This window comes from Alligator mississippiensis, chromosome 3 (assembly GCF_030867095.1).
Source record: "Alligator mississippiensis isolate rAllMis1 chromosome 3, rAllMis1, whole genome shotgun sequence".
Classification (NCBI taxonomy): Eukaryota; Metazoa; Chordata; order Crocodylia; family Alligatoridae; genus Alligator; species Alligator mississippiensis.
The window spans coordinates 291,707,956-291,735,604 of NC_081826.1; the positions used below are offsets into that span (position 1 = coordinate 291,707,956).

The following is a 27,649-nucleotide window of genomic DNA, read 5'->3' on the forward strand; positions in this document are numbered from 1 at the left end:
AGCCCTGAGCTGAGCTGACAGTCTCGCGAGAACACAACAGCTCCCGGACGAGAACAAGGCGCCCGGCACTCCTCTTGCTTGAAGCGAGTGGGCGGGGCCAAATCCAGGCCCCGCCCTTAGTCCCCTCTGTCTGACCCCTGCCGCGCCTGAAGGGAGCGCGTCAAGGGCAACCGACACGGTAAATAATTAAAAAACGATCCTGGTTACACAGAAAAGCAAGGAACGCGTTCTTTTTAAGGGAAACAGTTAAAACGTGAAAAATTAGTGAGAATTAGTCCTCTCGCCATCTAGGGGAGGGACAATGGAGGAAGCACTTCCGGGGCAAGCGGACGTTTCCGCCAATGGCGGGGGCGGGGGCGGGGCCTCCTGCCGGAGGGGGCGGGGCGGCGGCCATTTTGTGCAGAGCTACTGAGGCGCCAGGAGCCGCCACCGCACGAGTTGCCGCTGCCGCCGCTTGTCCTGCACGCCCGCACGATGCTGTCTGTCCGCGTGGCCGCCGCCCTCGCGCGTTGCCTGCCGCGGCAGGCCGGCCTGGTGAGCGCGGCGGGGGGCGGCGGGGCGCCCGCCGTTGCCGCCATCTTGGCGCTGGCGCCGGGGGTGACATTGAGCGGGGCCCGCGGGGGGAGGGGCCGGGCCGGGGGACGCGCTGCCCCTCGGCACCTGCTGGGGGACAGGACGTGGGGCCTTGACTGGGGGCGGGTCACTTATTGTAGGGGTCTTTTATTGGGGGGTCAAGGAAACCCCTGTCAATGAGTTTGAAAGCACTGAAGTATCCTTTTAATGCTTCTGCTTCCTTTTTGACCCTGTTCTCACTCAAGGAGATGGCCCCGAGTCTCATCACCCCAAATAATCATATTAACACAAAGAAAAAAAATTTGGAAGAAATAATACTTTCTAAAAAGTAATCCCCATCCCCCCTTGAAACCGTGAAGTAGTCTTGATGCTTTTTCTGCAAGGTGGAGACACTGGTTGTGTTTCTCCCGGCATGTCCGAATGAGGCCTGGTGGGTCGAAGAATAGCGTAAAACCCAAGTGGGAAATAGGATAACTTTTTTTTTTTCTCCTTGCACTTCCAAGCTCAGTCTTGTACGTTGTGGGTGTGTCTGCACGTGCGATTCATACTCCGACGTGTGCCCGGGAGCAATCGACTCCGGGACAGCGAGCGAGCTCCCCAGTTTATTCATGTGTAACGCGTAGGGCAGCGGCTCCCAACCTGTTCTTACTGCGACCCTAAATCCAGGTTGCAAGCCTCGCTGCCAGCTCCATCAGTAGTAACTGGCAGCACACTTATAAGATGGGAAACTCTTTTCTTGAGAGCACGGAGGCAGAAAGGGATCTTGGAGTCATTGACGCCAAGATGAACATGGGTGGACAGTGCGAGGTCATGGTCGGCAGGCCCAACTGGACCCTATCGTGCATCCACAGGTGCATCTCAAGTAGGGCCAAGGAGGTGATCCTCCCCCTCTACGCGACACTGGTCAGGCCAAGCTGGAGTACTGTGTCCAGTTCTGGGCACCCCACTTCAAGAGGGATGTGGACAACATGGAGAGGGTCCAGAGGAGGCCACCCGCATGATCCGGGGACAGCAGGGCAGGCCCTACAATGAGAGGCTACGGGAACTGAACCTGTTCAGCCTTCACAAGAGAAGGCTGAGGGGGGACCTGGTGACCGTCTGTAAACTCACTAGGGGGGACCAGAAGGGTTTGGGGGAGACCTTGTTTCCCCTAGCGCCCCCCGGGATAACAAGGAATAACGGCCACAAGTTGTTGGAGAGTAGGGTTAGATTAGACATCCGTAAGAACTACTTCACGGTCAGGGCGGCTAGGATCTGGAACTGACTTCCAAGGGAAGTGGTGCTGGCTCCTGCCCTGGGGGTCTTTAAGAAGCGGCTTGATGCCTACCTGGCTGGGGTCATTTGAGCCCAGTTTTGCTCCTGCCCAGGCAGGGGGTCGGACCTGAAGATCTACAAGGTCCCTTCCAACCCTACTTGTATGATTCTATGCCTGGATTGCGGGAGGCAACAGTGGCGAGAGCCCCGCAGTCAAGAGGGGCAGACCCCCTGCAACCCTGGTTTGGATCGCGACCTGAGGTTGGGAGCCACTTCCATAGAGCCCGGTTGGAGCAGCCCTGGCTGGCCGGGAGCCCAGGGGTTCAGTCTGCCTGCCTGCGGCTGCTCCCCCTCGCTCTGCTGCGGAGGGCCTGGCTGGGGCATGGCAGCGCGTCGGTGCAGGGCCAGCCCACAGGCAGCCCCTGCACTAACGCACCTCCATGTCCCAGTCAGTTGGGGCAGTGTCTGCACGTGCACTGCTACGCAGTCTTTTACTTTGCAGTGGGATAGTACTTGTATTTACAATGGTAATTAAAATTAGTTTATTTCTGGCCTAATGGGCATGTGTATGGATGCACGATGTTTACCACACAGCTGATTAGTCAACTCTTCGGTAAGCGTCTGGTGTAGATGCACCGTGGTCAGCAGGTGGCCTGCTGGAAGTGCTGTGGCTCTGTAGAGAAACCTTTTATAAACTGGAGCCTCTGGGTGTTGTATTTCTGTCTAGGAGACTTGCAAGGTCACAGTGGTTTGCGCGGTGTCATGCTTTTGCAGGTTTGTCGGGCACATATTTGGGTATTACTGACTTAATGCCTTTTTGGCTAGGTTTCCAGAAATGCCCTGGCTGCAGCATTTGTTGCTTCAAGAAACATCCATGCCTCCCAAACATCTTTTCAGAAAGCTGGTGAGTCGAAAGAAGTATTTTAATTTCTTGTGCTTCTTACTTTAGAGCTGCAGATATGCTAATTGTGTCATGAATTGCAGGAAATAAATTTGGGGATGTATACTGTACTGTATTTTGGCACTTGTTCTCTGTCTGTGTGTATTGATCTCTGGTCATGCATTAGTGCACAAATGTTAAGTTGAATTCTGTATTTGTGAATGATTGGCTTGCCTACAAGACCATTCTTAAGCCTGAGGGCAGTGGTGTAGGGTTCCTAGGGCATTTTGTACACGCTTGCACTGGGAGCTTTTAAAAACACCTGGCACTGTCGCGTGCAGTTGGCAAAATAAGTGCCAGCTCAAAGAAAATGGCAGTGGCACACTTTGAACTAAAACACCTTTTGAGGTGTTTTAGTTCAAAAGAACACCGCCATCATTTTCTGCGCACTGATGTACAAGTGATAAAATGCACATCTGCATATGACACAGCACAGTGCACATGAGCTTTGTCCAACCCGCCAGATCTCTGACATGTAGCGGGACGAAAAGGTATATGTGTAAATGCCTATCAATATGAAATCTGGTGCAGGGCTAACCAAATGGAGCTAAATGCTTAATTTGACCCGTGTAAATCTGAAGTCTCAGCTTCTTAACTGCTCGGTAGGGGCATTAGGGATCACTTGGATTTCCTGGAAGTGCTTGTTTGACCTTGGCCCAGGTTCCTGTCTCTAAGCTTTACACCATTTGGTTGCTGCTCCTTGCCAGGTGATTGTTTTTAGGTGCCACATAAACAGTGCCTAGTTCATGAAGTGGTTTGCCACAACTTAGGCTAGAATTTAGAATTCATCAGTATTGGAGATGTGATTCGGCCCCCCCCCCCGGTTTGTTTGGCAGCACGGGCAAGAGTTCCAGTAAGTCAAGTACAATAGTTAAACAGATTTTTTTGCTTCTTACAAGCAAGATTTTTTTTTTTTTTTTTTAATAACCAATTGGTTCCTCTCATTTCTCAGTTGTGCTTCTGAATGTGAACACAGTACAGGTCTGTAATTCTAGGTTGTAAATGCCATAAAGCTGACTTAAACTCAGCTTTTCCACACTTAAAGGACTTTAGTCATCTGTTCAAAGGGATGGCATATAGAAGCCTCCCTAAGGCTAGATCTACACTTGGATCCATATTAGAGCCTCATAACATTGAATTTTTTGTTTCAAGGGGTCTTATTCTTGTCCATTTTTTTTTTTTTCTCTTTGCGATCTAAGAGACTCCTAATACGTTCAGATTGATTGCTTTCTTTCTTTTTGGTTTTAAACATCACAGTGCTGCCTTGCAGAAACATTGATATTGGCTAATAAGAGTCCTTTCTTGGCTGTAGGAGCAGGGAAGCTATTGCTACCTTTCATCTTGGTAAACCTACCTTGTATTTAAATCCATATGCTAACCAAGATCCTAGATATAGTTGTCTTTTAAGCTTGTGTTTAATTATAATTATCTAGCAAATTCAAGTCTCATTTAAAATTTGTCTTGCCTCATAGGCACTGCTGAAGTGTCCTCTATTCTTGAGGAACGTATCTTGGGAGCTGACACTTCTGCTGAGCTGGAGGAGACTGGGCGTGTGCTCTCAATTGGTGATGGTATTGCCCGTGTATACGGCCTCAGGAATGTTCAGGCAGAAGAAATGGTGGAATTTTCTTCTGGACTGAAGGTAAACTTAATAGTTCTTTCTGGTGGTTCTTCACCATTGGAACTTATTTCTGCAATTCTTTGAAGGCATGCTACATTAGATGCTGAATCCCTTCTTTTTAAAACATAGCAGAGAATTTGCTGTGTTTCCTTGTTTTGAGGAGTTCTGTAGATCTGGTCTGCTATTAAACTATTAGAACTTTAAAGTGAAGGAGTATTGAAGATTTTTAGAAAGTAAATGTCTTCGATGCATCTTCCCAGGAAGCAATGTAATTCTTTTTTACACAATGAAATTTTAAAATGGAACAGTGCTGTCAAAGTAATACAATCGCACAAACCCTATTGAAAGGAGTGTCCTGGCTTTTTTTGAAATTGCTTGTTACCACGTCTTTTGAATTAAAAATGAATTGTCATCTTGTTTTGGAGCAGGCTCAAAACACTTACAGTTTTGATTTGCTGCTGGTAGTAATTCCTTAACAGATACTGAACACACTGCAAAAAAGTAGTCTTTTCTGATAGCTGAATAACATGTTGGGATAGGCCAGTTCCTGGTTATATCCACTTACTTGCTGGTATTGCTTTTCTTTTTTTAAAAGGGTATGTCCCTGAACTTAGAACCCGACAATGTTGGTGTTGTCGTGTTTGGTAATGACAGGCTGATCAAAGAAGGGGACATTGTGAAGAGGACCGGTGCCATCGTGGATGTTCCAGTTGGTGATGAACTGTTGGGCCGTGTTGTTGATGCATTGGGTAATCCCATTGATGGGAAGGTAAGTGTCAGACAAACTTGCTCCCTCTGAAATTTTGTGGAAATTTTTTTGAAAGGAAACGATGGTTTTACTTACTTTCTCCCCCCCCCTTTAAAGGGTCCAATTACTTCCAAGACGCGTAGGAGAGTTGGTCTGAAGGCCCCTGGAATCATTCCCAGGATCTCTGTACGTGAGCCTATGCAGACCGGTATCAAGGCTGTGGATAGCTTGGTGCCAATTGGCCGTGGCCAGCGTGAATTGATCATTGGTGACAGACAGACTGGGTAAGAAACTGCAAGGGCATTTTACTGTTGAAAATTAACTTTTGTATATTCAGACACCCTTTTAAATGTGGAGGCCTAGTAACAGTTGGAGAACATTTTCAGGTAGACCCAGCTGAGTGTGATTCTTTTTTCCAGGAAAACCGCAATTGCTATTGACACAATTATCAACCAGAAACGATTCAATGATGGGACTGATGAGAAAAAGAAACTGTACTGTATCTATGTTGCCATTGGTCAGAAGAGATCAACTGTTGCCCAGCTGGTGAAGAGGCTGACTGATGCAGGTACAAAAAGCTGAAGACACTGCAATTACTTAACTTAAGGAAGCTACAAGATAAAACTGAATCTCCTTTCTTCAGTCCCCTAACCCAAATAACTTGATCAGCCAATGGAATGACAGGGCACAGAGTGGAACTCTGCTTGTTCGATTCTCAATATGCAGCCCAGCAGCTTGGAAACCAGTGTCCAGTCAGTTATAAGCCTGTAGGGAGGGGGTGTGTGTGGGGCAGATCCAAGCCCGCATGGTGAGGGAGGGAGTGTGGCAGGGACAGGTGCTGCTCAGCCAGGGCAGGCTGTGAGACAGAGCTGTGGATGGCTTGTGCAGGGTATGTGGGGAGGGAGGGCGGGCAGCCCCCCTCCCCCTCCCCCCAGCACTGCCACTGCCCACCCCACGCATAGTCCCAGCCCAGGCCACCTTCTGTCCCCTCAACAGGAAGAGGCCATGCAGTGGGCAGCTTACCTTTGTCCAGTGCACAAATCTGGGAGGCACATGCATATGCACCCCTAGGGAGAGAGGATGGGGGGCATGTGTGGTGGGGAGCCACCCGCCCTCCCCATGCTCCCAAGATGAGCTGCCTGCGTCTGTCCTGCTTGCTGACCCAGCTGGCCAGAACCTGCCCTTACCCCAGCCCCTCTCTCACTGTGGGGGGGCCTTGACCTGCCTCTTCCCTCCACCACACCTTCTTCCCCCCCCACCCCCCTTGCAACTTAACTGACTCAATGCTGCTCTCCAAGCTGCACTACTTTCCTGGCTGCATGCATGCGTGCAGCTGCGTATGTGCACATAACATTTGTCAGTGATAGTATCTGCTACACTGGACAAAAAAAGCCATTTGCCAATAATGTCAATTTGCCTTTTATTGGTGCTGATATGATATGGACCAATTTTTTTTATCCATGCACCTGTTGGTGAATCATGAGAATAGTTTGATCTTTCTCCAAGCAGATCTTCTAAATTGAATCAGCAAGCTTCCTCTGAAACTAGCCAGTCAGGCAGGCTTGAGGCTCCAAGAATGCTACTGAACTGATCACTTTCAAAGCAAAACTATACTTAATGACTAATTGTGGGGAAGAACTCCAATTTTAGTTTATGCTTTAGGATACATTCACCTCAGAAGTAAACAAATGCTAAATTTGTCAGAAATTCATCTGTAGAAGTAGAGGTTGTACAGAGTAACTTCAGTAGTGTAATAATGAAATGGTGGATGGGAACGCTAAAGTTAAGGAAAGACACTTGGCCTCCAGACAACAGAGGTTGGGTCAGTATGGTAGCTTCTTTTTTTTCTTTTTACTTGCCTTTTAAATTAGATTTCCACCCCCCTCTCCCCCCCCCCCCCCCAGTAATGTAAAGACCATATCTGATGGATCTCAAATATAATAAGGCATTATGGCCTCAGTGCCTGGCAGGGCAGACTAGAATCTGAACTTGAGCATTTGTAGGCATACTAGTGCTGTACAGCAGAGGTTCCCAACTGCTGGGTTGCCAAGGGTTGGCTGCCAGACTGGAAGTCCAAAAGTGTTTGGCATACTGTGGACTGGCAGTCAACCCTTTTAATATTTAAAAAAAAAAAAAAAAAAAAAGGGTTGGCTGCCACTTCACGGTATGCTGGTCACTTCCAGAGTGCAGTTTGCTGGTCCACAGTTGCTTCTGGTCCATGACCTAAAGCCCACTGCTCTGCAGCATTCTCGTGGTATTCTAGGAGTAACATTTATTTGTTTTGTGCAGAAGCTGAGAAATTCCATTATTCTATTTCCCAAATGAGTCCCTTGGCTTTTATGTATTTGAATAAAAAAAACTCCAAGTCATTTGTGACATATTAGTTTGTCATAACAACTTAAACTGAGAACTTATGAAAAAGGAGAATTGCAGCTAGGACTGAAGTCTCGCTACCATAATAGGGCTAGTGGGTTTTATTTTCCTCCCTTCAGGAGAAAATAATGCCAAGGTTTGAGGCCAAATATTACTTCATTTTTATGAATCTTGCTGTCAAGCTAGGCAACTTTTAAGCTTTTAAAGAGAATTTTTAAAAGCTCCCTAAGGCTCTAGTTCAATACAGCCTTCTAAATCTAGCCAAGACTGGATTTAACACTACATAGCTTTCCACTTGGAAGTAGCTAATTGAGTTGCCCTACTGCCTTTTATCAGCTAGTTTAATCTTGTGATGGGACCTTTGGCTATCCAGTCATTCATGTTGCTATATGTAATTGGAAGGAAGTTTCTAAGGTTACTAAACAGCTATAGACATTTTTCTCTCTTAATGTCTTCTAGATGCCATGAAGTACACTATTGTGGTTTCTGCCACAGCCTCAGATGCTGCACCCCTTCAGTACCTGGCCCCTTATTCTGGTTGCTCTATGGGAGAGTATTTCAGAGACAATGGGAAACATGCACTGATCATCTATGACGATTTATCTAAACAGGTTAGACAAAACTCTAGTTAAAAAAAAAAAAAATGACTTCAGATGACTATAGGCAATCTTTAAAGCATCATCATTTTTATAGACTGAAATCTGGAGAAACTGTCTATGCTCTTCTAAAGGCTTCTTTGTATTTTATAGGCTGTTGCTTACCGTCAGATGTCTCTGCTCCTGCGGCGCCCACCTGGTCGTGAGGCCTACCCTGGTGATGTATTCTACTTGCACTCTCGTCTCTTGGAGAGAGCAGCCAAAATGAATGATGCTTTTGGAGGTGGCTCCCTGACTGCTCTTCCTGTCATTGAGACTCAGGCTGGTGATGTGTCAGCCTACATTCCAACTAATGTCATCTCCATCACTGATGGACAGGTAGACTTTAAGAAAGTGTAACTTGCTTACTTTGAGTGCCTCAGTCTTGTCAACGAAGCTAACCATGGCAGTCTGTTTTCTGCAGATCTTCTTGGAAACTGAACTGTTCTACAAAGGCATCCGACCCGCAATCAATGTTGGTCTGTCTGTGTCCCGTGTAGGTTCTGCTGCCCAGACTAGGGCTATGAAGCAGGTGAGAATGAAACAATACTATTTTCTAAGGCAGCAAGCAGTCAGGTAAGAGTCGCAGGTTCTCTTCCTGCCCGCCCATTTGAAGTCTTGTATTTATGCCTCTTTTTCTCCCTTTGGTATCTTCTTTCTGGTTAAGACTAAACATGTGACTGACTTCCTAGATATGCTAATGCTGAATTTCTAGAAGGGGATTTAGTACTATGCTTGTGAACACTGCACAGGGTTTTGCTGGAGTCTCCATTAAATTCTACAAATAAGAGTAGTGAAGCAGTCCTATATATATTATAGACTTAAATGTTGCCTGCTTGTAGGCCTGATCAGAGCAAGACTGGAGTTTGCAAGTCTAATGCTAACTTTTTAAAGCGTTAGTTTTCGGCTTTAAATAACCCTAGCACGCAGGAAAGCCACAAAGCTACATAACTTGAAAGTGCTGCCCAGCTCCTCCTCCCTCTTCTCCTTTCTTCTTCCCCGTATTTCTGCTTGCTTCCTACACTTGGCTCATCCTTACATCAGTATGCAGCCATCTGCTTGAAAGAGCTACCATCCTTGCCATTTCAATTGGTATGCAGTTTCCAGGGCTAAAAACATCCTCTCCATCTCGAGAAGGGGTCTGAAGTTGTATTTGTAGAGTAGCAAACTTGTATTGGTGCTTGAATGTGCTTTGGAATATTACAGTTCTCTAAAACAAAACCTGGCATAGAGCAGCAGTTCCAAATGCATGAAATGAGTGCATGCTTTATATAGAAGTGAAATTTACTGAGCTCCCATTATAGTTGAGCACTAGCAGGTGACTTTGAGTAGTTCCTAGGCCTCTCTTGTAAAGCAGGAGCTTGAGAACACTATCCAGAACCATTTTCTCTTGCATTTTAGGTGGCTGGTACCATGAAGTTGGAGTTGGCTCAGTATCGTGAAGTTGCAGCCTTCGCTCAGTTTGGATCCGACTTGGATGCTGCTACTCAACAGCTGCTGAATCGTGGTGTTCGTTTAACTGAGCTGCTCAAACAAGGACAGTATGGTGAGGTTCACTTTCACTTATGTAGCCATTTAATCGGAGAACACAAGATGCTCTGTAGGCAGTTATGCCAGTTGCAGAACCCTGGGATGCTGACATCGGAAATCTCACTTCCGACTGTTCGGAGACTCATCAACTACCATTTCCTGTTGGCTGCCCTGTAGTTCTAATTCTCTGGCAGGCCATAAGAACTGATGGATCAATTTGTCTGCAGCAACAGTGAAAACTGAGTAAACATGAACACGCTAAATACAGAATGCATGCTCTACTCTGTGATCCTTCTAAGGTAGATGTGACACATGCCCCAACAACTTTATTTTGCTGGACGCAGAATGCCCTCGAGATGAGGAATCCAGGAGAGCTAACATTGCCTTGTTTTTGTGCAGTCCCCATGGCCATTGAGGAGCAGGTTGCAGTCATCTATGCCGGTGTAAGAGGCCACTTGGACAAATTGGAGCCCAGCAAAATCACCAAATTTGAGAGTGCTTTCCTGGCCCACGTCCTAAGCCAGCATCAGGCCCTCCTTGCCACAATCAGGTAAGGCTGTCTGTCCATCTGGTGTTTCATATTGATTTTGGAAAACCTTTCAAATGAGGAGCTGAATCTAGCTCTTAAGTCAGCTTTTGATTTGCGGTGTTTGTTACTGTGATCTTCACGGACTTCTAGCCTGTATTTTGGTTTACCAGTTGTGCGGACACACAACGTATCCAGCTAATGAAGTCTACCCCCCTGAATCTGACCAGGACATAATTCAGCTCTTGTATTGCTAAGAACACAGCAGTTTTCATTGTGTTTGTTTGTTTTTAAAGTGTGCAGGAGTCCTCCACTTTTTTTCCCTAGACAAGCTTGGCTTCAAATGCATGTCCCACTAGTCCCTGTTCTGTCTACAAATTCCACTGAGATGCCAATTCAAAGTATGCAACTTCCTGTGTTCTTGCAGAAGCTTGTTTAATTCATTGCTGGCTAGCAGTTGGATGCCTTAGTAACTGGGAGTTATTGCCACTCTCTGGTTGGGTCTAAACTAGCAAACTGTTTAGTTAAAACTTCTTTCTTACTACTGCACCTGGATCTGTCTTTCAACAGGACTGATGGGAAGATCTCTGAACAAACAGAAGCTAAGCTGAAGGAAATAGTTATTAACTTCCTGGCTACTTTTGAAGGATAAACTCTCGACTGTTCAATGTGCTAGGTTCTCGACATCTAGTGCTCGGCTCCATTCTCTAGAGACTTAAAGTATGTGTGACTCCACATGTACAGAGATTTTGCTGAATAAAATGTTCCATGTACATAAACTTCAATAATCTAGTCTTAATTAACTCTTAACTTCATTCAGGGATTTTTTTTTTTAATTGACATGATTAGGCGGATGTCTCATATGCCCAGAATACCTGAACTTTCACCAAAGTTCTGTTTCTGTTGGTGTTCCTGTCTAAGTGTTAGATTTTAAATCATGCTTGCTTCCAAAAGAAAAATGCTGTCCCTAGTATCAAAATACCAAAGATAAAGACTTCTTGGTTTATGCTCATCTTAATACAAGTAGAGTCTCTGTAGCTGGATGCTTGATTCTCATGGAAGGCAGAAAGGGCTTGCACATGTGCTTTTCACAGATTAAAGTGTGTGTAAATGCATAGTACAAGCTTCAGTAGACATGCCATAGAAACTGTAAATGCAAACAGGGTACTCTAAAATCCACCGTTTTCTTCCATAACTTCCTAGAAGGAAAAAAATTGCTCTGTATGTACTTCTAGCAGTACTAACTGAAGTTAGGATTTGAACAATGTGGAGGCAGCTAGTTTCAGCACCTGTTCCGCTTTCAAATGCTGAACAACCTCCCTTTTCTGTGGGAGGGGATGTTGAATAACAAAACTAAAGAGCAGGAGGTAAAATTAACAGTGTAGTTTTTTTGTTGTTGTGGTTTTTTTTTTAATATTTTAAGGCTACCTTGATTCAGTTGGGCAATATTGTAGCAAACTGTTTTCTTTTTTAAAAGCTTTGTTTGGGTGTTGTTCAGCTTTGTTTTAGCTCAGTGAACTTGAGCCTGAAATAGCAAAGGTGTTTCAACTGCCTAAATAATTCAGCAAGGTAATTAGTGGAACTAAACTTTTGATTTCAGACTATAGGTCAGGTTCTTATGTGATCTAGCCCCGTGTGTGTGTGTGTGGGGGGGGGGGGGGGGGGGGTACTTCCAACATTTGAATAAAGTATTTCCCCAGCCAGCAAACTACTCTTATACATGCCTAGCACAGAGACTTCAACATTGCCATGCAGCTGGGTATCTGGCCCATGTTTAGTGCCATTATGCACAACTAAGTATCTAACTGCAGCATCCCCTGGGGTCAACCTGGCTGGGCTGTTTGTAGACATGCACATGGTGCAGGAGGTGGTGCCCTCCCAACCAGTCATTCTTGTACTACAGTGGGATGTAGAAGGATCCAGGCTTCCTTTTCCTTCCCTACTCGAATCCCATTTCCCAGCACCTTTCTTCATTGCCTGCTTGTTAGCATTGGCTGGGGGTGGGGTGCAAGGGAGTGCTTTTTCATTGGAGCTGTTCTACTTTTCATGACAACCTAATTTCAGATGAGAGTAAATAGTTTTCTGTCCCATCCCCTTCTCATTTATGTTGAATGGGGGAGGGGGGACCCTTGTCTTTGATTTGACTAGAAGGTGCAGGGGCAGGTAGTAGCTGTTGTACAAGCTCTGGATCAGAGTTCAGCTGCTGCCTGCAAACCCCTGCACATCCCCTTTCCCATAACTGCTGCCTCTACCCAGCAGGTCTGATTTTCTCTGCTACAGAGCAGATACAGGCTTTGGCCCCTAGTCGGGCACTAGTGGTGAAAGGTTTGATCCTATTAGGGGTGGCAGACAGGGCAGGCTGCAATGGCCAGAGGCTGGGGAGGTCGGGACCCCTTGCTTCCTTGCCACTGCTTGGCTTTCTGCTGCAGCGGAGCGGGGATGAATTTTAAGATAAGTCTACAATAATTAGATTGTAGGCATGGAAAATTTCTAACATCTTCCATGTCTAGAATCTAATTGGAGAGTTGTGTGTTAATTTTGAAGTAGTCTTGGATTCAGGTAAAGGTGGTATTTGGTCATTAGACTGACTATCAACTGGTACCTGGGTTAGCTCTCCTGCTTCCATGGGCCTGATACTTTTGGCTACAGCCTCCTTACCCTATTTTGTGTAACTGTTCTCTAGAACTGCTTCAAAAGGAAGCACTGAATTTTTCTTCCCTGATTTTTAGGATGAATAGATGCTCCTGGCTTGAATTCTCCCAGGAAGGGCAGAGAGATGAGGATTCAGCCCTACAAGCACAGGGGCAAATCTTAACCTAAACTTCTTGCACTTCTGTTACTGGATAAAAGGCATATTCCAGACTTTAGGCCTTGAAATTTAAAGGGCTGAAGGCATCCCTCTTAAGAGGATTCCAAACCTGAATCAAGATCAGAGCTAATATTAAAGTCCAAATTTACAGGTTGGAGCACCTGACTCGAGACCTGAAATTGTAAATACTTTTGTTGAACGGGTGTTGATGTCTGTCTGGTATCAGTATTACTATTTTAGCACTAGACGAACACCTCTAAGGGCTCTTAAGTGTCCTAGTTCTGCTTCACTTTTGGTGTCTCAGTCGTGAATTCCAGAATATCTACAGATCGAAGATAAGTCAAGCCTATTTCATGGTGAAGTAGTAACTTGCATTGCCAGCGAGAGACTAACCATCTGAGACCCGAAGAAGAATGCATTGCATTACACTTGCAAACTTGTCCAAGTCTATCCCAACTGTGCAGTTGGTCCAATAAAACATTGCCCACAACAATCCCTGCCTCTTGAATGCATCTACTAGATCTAATACATCGCGTTACTCAGTTGCATGGAAATCTGCTAACTTGACAGGTGCTAATGCAATGTGATGGCAGCTATTGTATTCCCCTTGCTTTGCAAATATTTCGATATCCCTAGGAAGTCATTAGTAAAGGGAATTCTATCATTGCGTGCATCTACACATCTCCGTATGGCAATTGTTACCGTGCTGTGCTTTAGTACTTCTTTTTGGCAGTACTAGCACAGTGCTGTAACCATCCGTACTGTGCCATTCAGGCAGCACACGTTTAGATTTCTCTGCTACACTGCGGTAGCAGCTCACTACAAGTGGGGAGTGTGCCACTACAGTGACATAGCTGGCGATCATGTGTAGACCTGCGTGATTGCTATGTTGCTGTAGCGCACCATACAGTGATGTAGCGCATCAGTGTAGATACCCCCACTGGGTATAGTGCTCTAGCCTTACTCCTAGATTGTTTCCCCAATGCTTTGTATTTGCTCTGGGGGCTTTTGTTATTTCTTTTGCTGTGCAGAAGGGAGTTCCTGCTGCCAGGTGTTTCCCACCTTTCTTTAATGGCAGCAATTGCTGGTTGTTATCTGCTGGCAAAACCTGCTGTGTGGATACAGTTCTGTCAGAAAGCTAGGTTGGCAGAACGCCCTAGTGTAGGTGGGGGTGAAGATAAAACAACTGTCTAGCCAATATAGGGGGTATCCACAGAGCAAGTAAGCCCAAGCTTTGTTACCTTATAATCTGAAGGTACAAAGAAATGTTTTAATTTTTTTTCTTTATACTTGCACAGCAGCTGGTCCAAGACCCAGGCTCCTAGGCACTGCAGACAAATAAATAATGGATGTGTACATATGCCAAGTGCCTGTTGGCTTATGGTAAAGATGGGTATGGAAGTAAAAGTCAGATGCTCCTAAATTAGTCAGCTCTGCTCTCCCACTGCCACGTACCTTGGGGCAAGCTGGTCGTTTCCCCATCTGTACGGGGAGCACATGAGTAAAGCAGATACTAACTGCTAAGCGCCATAAAAAGCGGCTGGAAGATTTAGCAGGGAGTGATATGAATTGTAGTGAGACGATTTGGCCACGTGATGGTGCCAGTTGGTTAAGGTAACTTTTTTTTCCAGCAGTGTGCAGTGCTATTCGGGTAGTGCTTCTCAACTAGATCCTTTGAAAGGTGTATAGCAGGAAACATGAGGAGACGAGAGGTGTGAAGAGATAAGTAGACGTGGGTAGGGTCAGCTGCTCCTGTTTGGCTGCTTTCTGCCTAACCCCTCTGCAAGGAGGTAAGCACTATAGTAAATGAACTGGTTTTTGAAATCGGGTACCACTCAATCCGTAAAAGTGATGGAGGAGGCCTTGAGTCTAGCACAGTATTGGGGATTGTGTTGATGAATACTGTGTGCTGCTAGCCTTGATTCATCAGTGGCTGACCGAGATCTGTGCCTGCCTTGTGCACTCCAATGGGAGCTCCTGCCCTTTGTGGCTCAAATGATTTATTGATCTCCAAAGTACAGGAGGTGCTAACAGCTGAGCACAGAACTGTCCCTTTTGATCTGCTGGAAAACAAATACCCATGTTCAAGAAAGGTCAGGGGGGAAATCCTAAACACGACACGTTGGCTACCATTACAGTGTCCTCCTTGCTTGTGTATCCTCTTGCATCACAGTTTTTGTCCTGTCTGTACATGGTAGGCACTGCACAAGTACAGAGCTTAGCACAGCTATAGGGTCCATTGGCCATTAGGCACTGCCATGTTAAACAGCTCTTCATAACTGTTATCTTGAGCGTTCACATATTCACATTAGTCTTGAATACAGAGACCTGTTGATTTGACAGCACTGATTCGAATTTGCTTGTGGGGGAAAGTGGCAGAACTTGCCACATACACTATTGCCAATGGTGGACCGAGGCGAGATGGATAAATATCTAGCTGGGGTACTGTGACCCCAGCACTTATTCCTGCCCAGGGCAGCGGGTCGCACTTGATGATCTGTTCAGGTCCCTTCTGACCCTAGAAACTACGAAACGCCTACATTCGAGCAATCCTTTATAGCAACAAACAAGTGCCGCATGCGTCAGATGAGATGGTAGTACAGGGTCCACCAATTCCTGGGTGAAGTTTCTGTAAAGAGGCCAGTTCACTGGCATACGCCATATTTTTTTAGTTCACGCCAAAATCACCATGTCTGTGTCCCTGACAACTAAACCATGTTATGCCTGAGATCTTTTGCCGTTTGCACAGAACTTTTTTTTCTTTTGGCCTGTAGTTTCACTGCAACCCAAGTGTTTTTTAAAGGAGAGGCGAGTATTGGAACCTTTCTCATCTTCCCCCTTCAACCTACACAGCAGCATGCTCTTCCTGTTACGGTAGTGACTGCTATGAAGGATGCAAAGCTCCTTCCATCCCAGATCCTTGTGGTGTTCAGCACTGCTCTTGCAAATAAAAATAATGCCCTACAAAGGAACATATCTGAAATGGTAGCATCTCCTTCCCTGGTTAAAATTGAGCTGCTGTTTAAATAATGGCCAGAAAAATAGTCCTTCATGCCTTTCTGGGTGTCCCTGTCTTGGCTTATGGTATTTACATTTGACTTTAAGGGATTTTTTTTTTTTTTTTCTGGGAGCCTCTTATTAAAAATTATTGGCGCTGCATCAGGGTGGGGTGCATGTGGGGAAGGTAGAACGGTTCAGAACGGGTCACCCAAGTAATGCCATATTTAAGCTGATGAGAACTGTTGGTAACTGAGCCACTGAGAATGCACTAAGCAGCATGTGACTTCCCTCTCGCTTTAAAAGTAGTAGGCTGGAATTTTTTTCAGTTGCTGATGAGCGTGGGTCTGAGTGAGCGCGCTGGAGTTGCAAGCACGTTGCACTCGCTGTCATTTGCAAGCTTGTGCAGTTTGGGCAATTCCTTCCTGTCTGCTGAAATGAGTTTCCAGTGGCTCTGCTGTTCTTCACATCCTGCCTGACTCTGCTGTGGTGTTGCTCCATGCAGCTAAGCAGCTGTCGGGCTCCATTCCAGAGGTGGACATGTTACATTAGTAGAAGTCATTTTCCTAGTGATGTTATTCACAATGGAGTCTGTGCCATCCAGTTAAGGTATTTCCTTAGACCTAATAATCTCTGCTCTTTGTGCAGCTCATCACCTGATGTTAATGGGCCAAAAAAAGGGATGTCACCACAATTCTAATCCCTGCATTTTGACTCCTTGCTTTCCCCCCATTACCCATTATACAGTTGCCCTTGCAAGATTTGGGGGATCCCCATGACCATAGTCCCCAAATACTTCGGCATGTCATGTTCCTGTCTCAAGGTTATGGGCTGAAAATCTAATGACTGGAAACTTCCTAAAAAAGGGGAGGAGACCTCAGCACAGTCCTAGAGAAAGGAATGAGCAAGTGACACATCGTTACGTACAGGAGCCAGCAAAATCAGGGATGGAAAAGATGCCACAGTTCACGGAGTTCATCCGCTCGGCAAGGGCAGGACGCGTGCTCTGTTCGTTGTGTGACGCATTTAGACTCAACGCTTCCTTGCTTCGTTAGCCCAGCCCTGAATTTCTACAAGCCGTCACATGCCCTGAGAGGCAGCTCTTGTCTCTCACCTGTCTCACACCTAGCAGAACTGGAACCAGGCTGGCATATTTTTAGTCCTCCGAGGGAAGAGGACACGCTGCTCTCTTGAAGTAAACTGTGTACGTGGCCGTGGTGGGGGAGGAACTCGGGGCAAGTGGATGGTTTGATTTGTGTCAAATGGATTTATTTATTTTTTTCAAACCATGAGAAATGGTCTGTATGTTCTCTGTCAAACCAGCAATGTGAATATTAGGGCTGTGCAAAGCTTCACCGGCTGTTTCATTCTGACGCCGCTTCGACTTGTTTTGAGCTTGAAACACGGAATTAAAATGAAACAAAGGGCTTCGAAACAGCCTCGAAATGAAATGAGGCCAGTCGAAACGTTTCAAAAGTTTTTGAAACAATTCAAGTTTTGAAGCAGCAGCCAGGTGGTGGGAGGCAGGGGAGAGCCAGGGCTGTGTTCCCAGCGGCTCCGCGGCTGCATGATGCTCAGCCCAGGGGGTGAGCGCAGTACTGGCTCTGCTCACCTCCTGCCGCCGAGCTGTGCTCTGATCGGCTCCACCAGTCCCGTGGAGCTCAGCCCAGTGGCAGGAAGCAGGCAGAGCCAGCGCTGCCAGGCTGAGTTCCACGGGACTGCGAGCTGCTGGGCATTGAGCCTGGTGGAGGCAGGCGGTGTGCAGCCCCAACGCTGCGCACCCCCTTCCCCCATGGGGCTGCAAGCTGCTGGGCTCAGCAGCTCCCAGCCCTGTAGAACTGAGCCTGCCTCCACCTCCCTCCACCGTGCCGCACTTGGCCTACCTCCACCAGGGTCAACTCCCAGCACCAGTCCCAGGTGGCAGCAGCAGCTTCCTGCCCGCACCCCGAAGAGGGCACGGGGCTCCACCAGATTCCTCCGGGGATGCGAGCCCCTGATCTGCCTGCGATCATAGGAGGCCGCTCCTCCTCCAGTTTTGTGCTTCCCCATTATAGCCTATGGGTGAAACATAGAAACAGCGAAATAGTTTCAACGAAACGAAACGGAACAGTGCTTTCGAAACTAAACGAAACTTGAAACACTTCCGTTGAAGCAGAAGTTGAAGCGGAACGGTGCTGTGTCCCACAGCCCTCATGAGTATCCACGTTGGGTCAGGTATTCACCTCTCTTCGGAGTACTCTGAGCAGGTAGTCCCAAGAGGAGGAAGATGAACTGGGACAGGATCTCCATGTTTGACTGCAGCATAAAATGACTCTTTAGTTTGCATGGTGACTTGCATCCCAATGGATATTCCAGCAGCTGAATCTTAACCACCAGGGGCTTACAAACTATGGCAAAGGTGGCAATGTCTCAACTGCCTACGCACCTGAGTCAGACACTCCAAGGAACTAATGAAGAAGTAGTGGGGCTATGCAATTGGTTCAACTGCCTGTGACTGCAGCAAAGCCTCAGACTATGCAATGCCTGCTGCAATGCTTACTGCTTGAATGACCTCACCAAGCACAGTAAACAAACCAGCACAACAGGCGTGTGTAACAAAAAGGTCAAATATGGTTTAGTGACGTGAGAAGTAAAAGGAGACGATCCCAAAGGGTCCCAGTCCACTTATAAATTTATTCAAATGAGTTTTTTTTTTTCATCCACCTGCAGTGTCAGTCTTTGGGTCACAATGCAGAGAGTCTTCAACAGCACATAGCAATCCTCCAAGACGGCCGAGGCCAGGAAGTAACGCGTACCTTTCTCAAAAACTATCAGTAGGTGGTTGAGCCCCAAAAATTGTAATTACCCAAGTTGGATTTGATGAGAACCAAGAAAATTGTTTTAATATTTCATAGACAGTGGGCACATCTACACATGCACTTTAATGAGCAGTAGCCTATTTTACTCTGCATTAAAGCGGCATGTAAGCAAACAAGGGTTTAGGTTGTAGCCGTGTTAGTCTAAGGACACAGGCAGACAAGGTTCCTTGGGTGAATTTGATATCTTTTATTAGACCAACCCAAATAGTTGGAGAAAAGTTATTAAGCAAGCTTTTGTGTTCAAAAACCCTTCGTCAGGCTAAGGAAGTTTCAGCAGTTGGTGTGTGCTCTTCCTGGATGGAATGAAAAGTAAAGAAGCCAGGGGCTGGGCTGGATTGGGGAGTCAGTTGTCAGGCAGATTATAATGGGTCAAAAATCCAATGTATATGTTTAGTCCCTGATCTCTAGTATCCAGCAGGTTGATGAAGTGGAGTTCATAGGCTCGTCTCTGGGAAGTGCTGTGTAAATTTCCCTTGAGGATCAGGACTGAGAGACTGGAGAGAGAGTGGCCCTCCTGTGAGAAATGTGCCCCCACCGGTAATTGGGTATTTCTGTCTTTGATGGATTTCCGGTGCGCGTTCATCCTGGTGCACAGTTGTTGTCTGGTCTCTCCTACATATCTTCCATCAGGGCATTTGGTGCATTGGATGAGGTATACTACATTTCTGGAGGTGCAGCTGTAAGATCCTGGGATGCTGATGGCTCTGTTGTGGGGTGTAGTAATAGTGGGGGTGGTGGAGACGTGCTGGCAGGTTTTGCATTTCTTGTCCTGGCACGGTCTGGATCCTTTTGGTGTGTTCTGGGCTTGAGGAAGTTTGCTTCTGATGATGAGGTTGGCGAGGTTCGGTGCTTGTTTGAAGGCTAGGATGGGTGGCTCTGGGAAGATCTTTTTAAGAATAGGGTCTCTGTCTAGTATGGGTTGCAATTTTTTGATTTGAAACTCAACAATACCATCAAATCATTACCATCAAGACTACAAGAAAAACTACAGACCTTGATCCCCCCGCTACCTAACCCGGGGACTTTTTACATGCTCCCTAAAATCCACAAACAAGGGAACCCTGGCAGACCTATCATATCCAACCATGGGACCCTAACTAAGGAAATATCAGGTTTCGTTGAATCAATCCTAAAACCGCTTGTCACCCACAGAGCAAGTTTTGTACGAGACACTACAGACTTTCTACGGAAACTTAAAAACATAGACCACCTTCCCAGCAACACACTCCTAGCCACCATGGATGTTACCAGCCTACATACCAACATCCCACACCAGGACGGCATCCATGCCTGCCTTACATATCTACAGGAACAAGATTACAACTCAGAATACAGACCCAAAGATATTACTGACCTTATACACTTCCTCCTCACACACAACAATTTCACTTTTAATAATCAACACTTCCTCCAGATGATGGGAGCAGCTATGGGCACTAAAATGGCCCCACAGTATGCCAACCTTTTTATGAGCCACCTGGAAGAAGACTTCCTCAAGAACTGCACCATCAAACCCTGTCTATGCTTAAGATACATTGATGACATCATCATTTGGAGTGAGAACCTGCAATCTCTGATTGAGTTCCACCAGAAATTCAACAGTCGCCATCCCTCCATCCGACTTTCCCTAGAATACTCCAGCACCAGCATCTCCTTTTTAGACACGATGATCAGGATCCAGAAGGGTAAAATACAGACCACAGTATACAAGAAACCCACAGACCAACATACATATCTACACAGAACCAGCAATCACCCTAAACGCACCAAAAACGCTGTGATATACAGCCAAACCCTCAGATACCACCGCATTTGCACTGAAGAGCACACCAATCTTAAAAAGGCTTTCACCCAGCAAGGACACTTGTCCAGAGAGATAGATCGCACATTTGAAAGAGCCACCTGGATACCATGTGAAGAACTGCTGCAGTACAGAAAACCCCCCCCCACAAATCGCACACCGCTGGTTATGACATATCACCCATCCCTTGAACCTGTACGGAAAAGCCTCAAACAACTGCAACCCATACTAGGCAGAGACCCTATTCTTAAAAAGATCTTCCCAGAGCCACCCATCCTAGCCTTCAAACAAGCACCGAACCTCGCCAACCTCATCACCAGAAGCAAACTTCCTCAAGCCCAGAACACACCAAAAGGATCCAGACCGTGCCAGGACAAGAAATGCAAAACCTGCCCCCACATCTCCACCACCCCCACTATTACTACACCCCACAACAGAGCCATCGGCATCCCAGGATCTTACATCTGCACCTCCAGGAATGTGATATACCTCATCCAATGCACCAAATGCCCTGATGGAAGATATGTAGGAGAGACCAAACAACAACTGCGCACCAGAATGAACGCACACTGGAAATCCATCAAAGACAGAAATACCCAATTACCGGTGGGGGCACATTTCTCACAGGAGGACCACTCTCTCTCCAATCTCTCAGTCCTGATCCTCAAGGGAAACTTGCACAACACTTCCCAGAGACGAGCCTATGAGCTCCATTTCATCAACCTGCTGGATACTAGAGATCAGGGACTAAACATAGACATTGGATTTTTGACTCATTATAATCTGCCTGGCAGCTGACTCCCCAGCCCAGCCCCTGGCTTCTTCACTTTTCATCCCATCCAGGAAGAGCACACACCAACTGCTGACACTTCCTTAGCCTGACGAAGGGTTTTTGAACTCAAAAGCTTGCTTAATAACTTTTCTCCAACTATTTGGGTTGGCCTAATAAAAGATATCAAATTCACCCAAGGAACCTTGTCTGCCTATGTAAGCAAGCATGCAGTTATGCTAACGCACAGTAAAATAGGCTACTGAGGATTAAGTGTCACTTAAAAAGTGTGCACTTGTGCTACTGCACGTTAAAGCAGCCGAATGTGCATTAATTTAGTACCTCGCATTAGAGGTACTAAATTGAATGTGCATTAGGAAAAGTGCATTAATGCACGTGTAGATGCACCCAGTGTCTCAAAAGCATATGCAGGCTTTAGTCATCAGGAACAGAGAGATCTAGCAATAAAACCAGTCAGATGTTCTACTTTCGTTCACCTTGGTTAGCAACATGGGGGAAGTAGCTGGCTGTCAGCAGTAGGCATTTTGAACCATGACAGTATTGTACATTGTAACTCCAGTAACACTTCCTGATTCTTAAGAAAACAAAGATCATCCCAGATGATCAATCTGTTTGTACTCCTGATAAGATAAACTGCAGCCCGGTTTGTGTGCATGTATAATGTGGCCCTGGCACACTCCTAAAAGTCACGTGCTGCTCTCTTGGGACCTGTCCTGCATTTGAACCAGCATGAAAAGGAATAGGAGATTAGACTGTAGGAAAATGGCACATCAGGGCCTTCTTGGAGGAGAGAGAGCCTTGAGGGGGGGTTTGGGTTGTGCAGTGGCAGTGTTTTAGAGCTTCAGTCTCACTTAAAAGTACCTTGTGTTACCACAGAGGGACCCTGATGCATAACAGGACCCTTGAGAGGTCTAGCATAATGCAGATAGTTATAGAAGAAGACTTGGCTGAAGAAGAGGATGCGTAGAGGGCACAGATAAGAGGCAGGGCCAAGGGGACTCCTAATTAGTGATGTGACAAGCGTTCAAATCCACTGGCCCCAGCATCCCTGTAGATGCAGGCACAATGACTACCAGAGGGTTCCCAGGGATCAATGCTCTCAGGTCCCTTATCCCTTGGAACGTAGACTAGTCCTTTGATATCACATATTAAAGTCAAGACACACTCATTTAAGAAAAATCCAATAAAAGCACATTGACATGACTGCAATTTCTGTTGTACATACAAGAGCTTTTTCCTTTTTTTTAACTTTGTATGCCAGATGCAGGGCATTTTTAGGAAAACAAGGCCATTTGGTTTTAGAAAGTGTACCTTATATTCAAAGGAATACAGTGTCTACATAGTGAATTGGGCACAAAGTGCATTTGGAGCATTGGTTCTCCACTTTCTCAGACCTGAGGCTTCCTCAGAAAATGCCAGCTCTAAGCTTTCATTCATTTTTGAACTGCAGACAAATACTAGAGCCATTCTTCTGCAAAGAACTGAGACAGACCACAGCAGGGCAGAATATATATATATATATATATATATGTTTGACACTGCAGATTCCAGTTTGAGATCTGAGGAAGGGCACGTGTGCCTGGAAACTTGCAAATAAAGGATTTTTCTTTTTGCAACTCTTTAGTTGCTCTAATAAAAGATATCACCTCTGCCAAGAGTTCTGCATATTTTATGCCAGTAGACCAACACGGCTAAAACCTGCGTCCCTAAATTTGAGATCTCTGAATTTATCCTGTACAGCACATGGATTTATGCTGTGTAGCATCCTGGCTGAGAATCCCTGATGCAGAAGGATTAAAAGCCGGTGGGCCAGCACCTTTTTAGGCGGAGGAGCAGTTCTCTCGCAACAAAGCTGGGGTACTTTGGTATCTTGGCAGGATGCTGAACCAGGCAGATCAACCAGCTGCCACTGGGCATTGCCGGGCTGTGGCATCCACTTTGCACAGGGCACGTCTGGGAAGGTAGAGCCCATCCACCGTGTCTGAATAATCAGGCTGTTTTGTAACAATGAGGACAATGGAGACCCAGACGCTGGAAGCCTGGACCCCAGTTATTCTGCCTCGGTGGGACACATCTGATGAGCAGCTCCTGTATCCAGGTCTGGTTGCCAGCGATACACTGCTGACAGCAGTGCTAAGGGCTGCGTTGCACACGTTTTCAATGTGGTGAGTTATCTGGAAAAGCAATTTAGAGCCTTCTCTGATTCCTGGGTAGTCTGAATCTGGCTGTGGGGTCCCTTGGGGCCCTGAAGTCAAGGGAAAGCTATTTTGCAACCAGACAGCTCCTTCCCTTCTGGAAAAATACTTGGGAATTATAATGCAAGGCAAAAAGATAGCACAAATACCTAGAGAATGAGGCATCTCTGTCGTTGTCCTGGGCTGCGCACGGGAACATGCGGTTCCAGGTCCTGGCTGGCCTCCAGCTTCTTAAGAGGATTTTAAGCTTCATTTTTAGTACAAAAGAAACACAAGGGCATGAAATGAGGGAAGCACCCTCAAATCCAGACTTCAGTGTCCCCCGAGGCAACCATCCCAGTATAAATTCATTTATTCATTTAATAATATATAATTGATAGTTTTCTGCTTCCTAGAACATTTCTCTGAGGACCCGAGAGCCCCTTAGGTACAATGTCTGGGCTTTGCTAGGTCCCTATTGGGTACAAATGAATACACCGAGATGACTGAAATGCAACTGTCTCTGTGGGAAAATGAAGGAAATTTTTAACCTAATTTTTTATCTGGTTTCTTCAATGAACACAGGCCTCAAAATTGTACCTCCATTTAGAAGGGCCTGGTTATACTCCAAAAGTGGATAAATGCGTCCCTCACTTGCATGGTGCTGCTATGATCCACGTGTCATCTCCGTTTCCTGTAAATCACAAAATAGCACGTGCGGTCTATTCTGTTCCTCTCTAATTATTGAGTTGTATACTCCCCAAAATGCACTGGGAGTTTTACTGGAGAACATAACAAGTGAGGCCCCTGCCCCAAAGCAGTCACCATTTTTGGTCCCAGTCTTGCATTCTGGTCTTGGCAGGCAGAGCCTCTGACCTGTACAAATCCCCGTGGAAGTCAATTAGTTCAGGGTTTCACCCCTGTGGGCAGATCGCATGGCAAGAACAAGGCTTACATAGACATGAAGGATGTGATGCAAGAGTGAGGAAGTGAGACAGTGGTGCAATTAGCACACAGCTGAAATCCCCAAGGGTAAAACCCTGGTCCCATTCCTTGTCCTGCAGAGAAAATTCCCACTGCTTTACAATCATACAGTCACAGAAAATGAGGGGTGGAAGGGACTTCAGGAGGTCACATCCAGTCCAAATCCCTGCTCAAAGCAGGACCAGCCCCAACTACACCATCCCAGCCAAGACTTGTCTAGCTGGGTCTTGACAACCTCCAAGGATGGAGATCCCATCACCTCTCTGGATTGTCACAACCCAAGGGTGTGATTTTTGTTGTGTGTGCGCTTTGGCGCCATGGAATTATTTTCCTGCCAATTTGTAGCTTTCTTTGCAGTGTGCATTTCTTCTTTGCAGTTAAGAAATGCTCGTTGCAAAGAGTTCCTGCCATTTGTATGATAATTCGAGCCCCATTATTGGCTTGCGTGAAATTATTCACACGTGGCGGCTAGTGATTGGCTTGCTAGCCGTACAAAAAGCTTGAGTGGTTTCCGCCTAAGTTGGAGGACTCCACGAACACCAGGAAGAGGAGACTTCACGCTGTGTGAAGATCTCTAAGCGCTGCGGAGCCTATCGGACCTGGCGCATTTCAAGCAGGCAACAGGGGTCTGATCAGCCTCTAGCCTCTCCCCGTCACCAAGCGCAATCTTCGACATATCCCTCTCCCTGCGCACAAAAAAGATCCACGGAGCCTAGCAAACTTCGTGTGAGTCTATTCAGAGCTCTCTATTTCGAGTACTTTCTTTGGTTGGCGCGACGGGCTCGCGGCTTGGAGCCTCCAACCGGATGGGCTAGAAGAGTGTTCACGGGAAGGAACTCTAGTCCGCCTCTCTTCTTTTCTATCTGTAACCAAAACTCAAGCAAGTTTTTCTGCCTGCACCGCGACCATCTTCGGTGTAAGTAAAATAATCTTAAATTAACCATTACGCGTCCGTGACTAATTCTAGTGTGCCGCCTGTTTTCTCCGATCCAGCGTGCCCGGGCTGCTGGCCACAGCCCACGCGGCACAAAAAAGGGCCCAGATCGCTCCCGGCCCGCACGTGGCGACGAGGATGGGATCAGGAGAGAACACGCTAGAGCTAGAATTAGTTAAGAACTGCCTTTGGCGCGATAACCAACGCCAAGAGAAAAGTTTTGAGGAACTGGAGGCGCATATCGCTTACCACCAGGCGGGCGGAACGGGTGAGAGATTTGTTAGCGGACTCCTTTTGCTGAAGGGAGAAGAGGGAGCCTCTGAAGACGGAGCCCCAAGAGAGAGAGAAGTGTATCTGCACCCTGCGGCGTTCGGGTGCATAATGAGTGACGAGCGGGTCTTATTCAGGCCCCTCAATACTGTGTCCCTCGCCGAACCCAACCCGGTGGGTGCAGTGAACCCGACCCTCACCCAGGAGCATGCCTGATGCCTATGATATGCTTGGGAGAGTGAAGAGCCGGTGCCGATCGGCCGGTTCCCTCCCCTCATGGCGGGACTTTGCTAGTCCAGCTCCCCATGCTTCTCTTCATGTGTTAACACTTGTGCTCCCCCGAGGTGAGAGCTTGTTTTAAACCTGGGAGATGCGGGCAGATGGAGGCTATGTAACTTGCCCAAAGCCACAGACACAATCAGCCTCAGAGCAGGAACTGCATGCCACGACCCTCTGTTCTCCCACCCATGCGCAGCTCGCTCCCCCATGGTTCCCTATCCTTAACAGTCCTAGTTGTACCCACTGAGAGGGAGATAAAGCAGTGTGGAAGGAGCTGGGGAGACAAAGGAGGAAAGAGAAACACAAGCAAGCCTTTAAAAGGTTAATGAGGGAAGTGAAAGAGCAAAAGTTTTTCAGGAGAATCGTAATTGCAAAACTAGAAAAGTACTGGACCAAGATTGCTTCATAGGCAAGAGCTGTTAGAGTAACCTGAATCTCCCAGTGGGGAAGGCATCCACATGTTCTCAGCTTGTCTTTTGCTAGCAAAAGATGCAGCAGCCCAGACTGGATTTAGCGATTTCCAAGTCTGAGTTTGGGCTCCGCAGACTTTCTTGTTGGTTAGCAAACTTTTTTGTAGCCGGGACAGCTAGAAACCACACACCCAGATTGGCTTTCGGGGTCCCTTCTGTGTTTCAGAGTGCATCACCCCAGGAAGTATGAAGGGAATTAAAAGACTTGTAAAGCGTCTCCCATTAAATATCCCCATCTAATAGGGTTTGCACAATTTGCATTCCTCTACTCCCAAGCTTGTTATCACTTTAATATTCACAGTCAATAGCATTGATTTCTGGACAGCAGCCTGTAGCAATGTCACAGCAGAGGTTATTGTTTTACTTAGACCTTTCACTTAGAGGGATAGACAACACTGCCCCATCTATCTGCTTGCCACCTTGTGTCTTAGGATTTCCAGGGCAGGAAGAATTTGTCTGCTGGACCCTCAAGCTCCCCCGTAACTGTAATATCCAGTTTTACTGCTGCTACTAAGTCTTATTCCCTGCCCCAGAAAGCTTGCATTGCAAACAAGTCAAGTGTCCGATGAACACGAGTACTTGAAAAACGGAGGAAAAAAAAAGGAAGTTATTTTTGTCTCACGGGGTTTACAATGGGTTCCCTTGTCAACATTTTTCATTTTCCTCACCACTGGGGATTTAGTAAATGAAACAGAATTGCAGAAGAAAATGGCAGAAGGGGTCAAAAAATGTTTATGATCCTAGGGCTATTACTTGTAAATATTACAATTTGGAATGAGCTGTTTTTCAAACCAAAAAAAAAAAAAAAAGAATGGCTTAAAAAAAAGAAATAAAAAACCCCAACTTTTATTTGGAGAGGCTGTGGGATTACTAGTAAGCTGGGCAAATGAGGGGTTGGGGGAAAGATGCATCTGGAGAGGCTTGGTTTTCAGCAGGAGGCTGAGCGTACCAGGTAGGTGAAGACAGATAGGTGCACGGGGCTGTATGATGCCAGGAGCAGGGAAAGCAGCGAAGGTCAAGTCCCTATCAGCACGAATGCAGTAGACAGAGCGCTTTCCAGTTCAGTGACCTTCCCCTTGGAAA

General features: G+C 46.5%; 1 protein-coding gene across 1 annotated transcript; it reads left to right on the top strand.

Annotated features, from left to right (window-relative positions):
- Window positions 1–402: 402 nt before the first annotated feature.
- Window positions 403–10,979, top strand: ATP5F1A (ATP synthase F1 subunit alpha). Its single transcript, XM_006261025.4, has 12 exons — window positions 403–534; window positions 2,653–2,731; window positions 4,240–4,409; window positions 4,984–5,157; window positions 5,254–5,420; window positions 5,556–5,704; window positions 7,969–8,120; window positions 8,259–8,483; window positions 8,569–8,676; window positions 9,546–9,690; window positions 10,074–10,224; window positions 10,771–10,979. Exons 1-12 carry the CDS (start codon window positions 475–477, stop codon window positions 10,850–10,852), a joined length of 1,662 nt encoding a protein of 553 aa, XP_006261087.1. The 5' UTR covers window positions 403–474; the 3' UTR covers window positions 10,853–10,979.
- The last annotated feature ends 16,670 nt before the right edge of the window (window positions 10,980–27,649 follow it).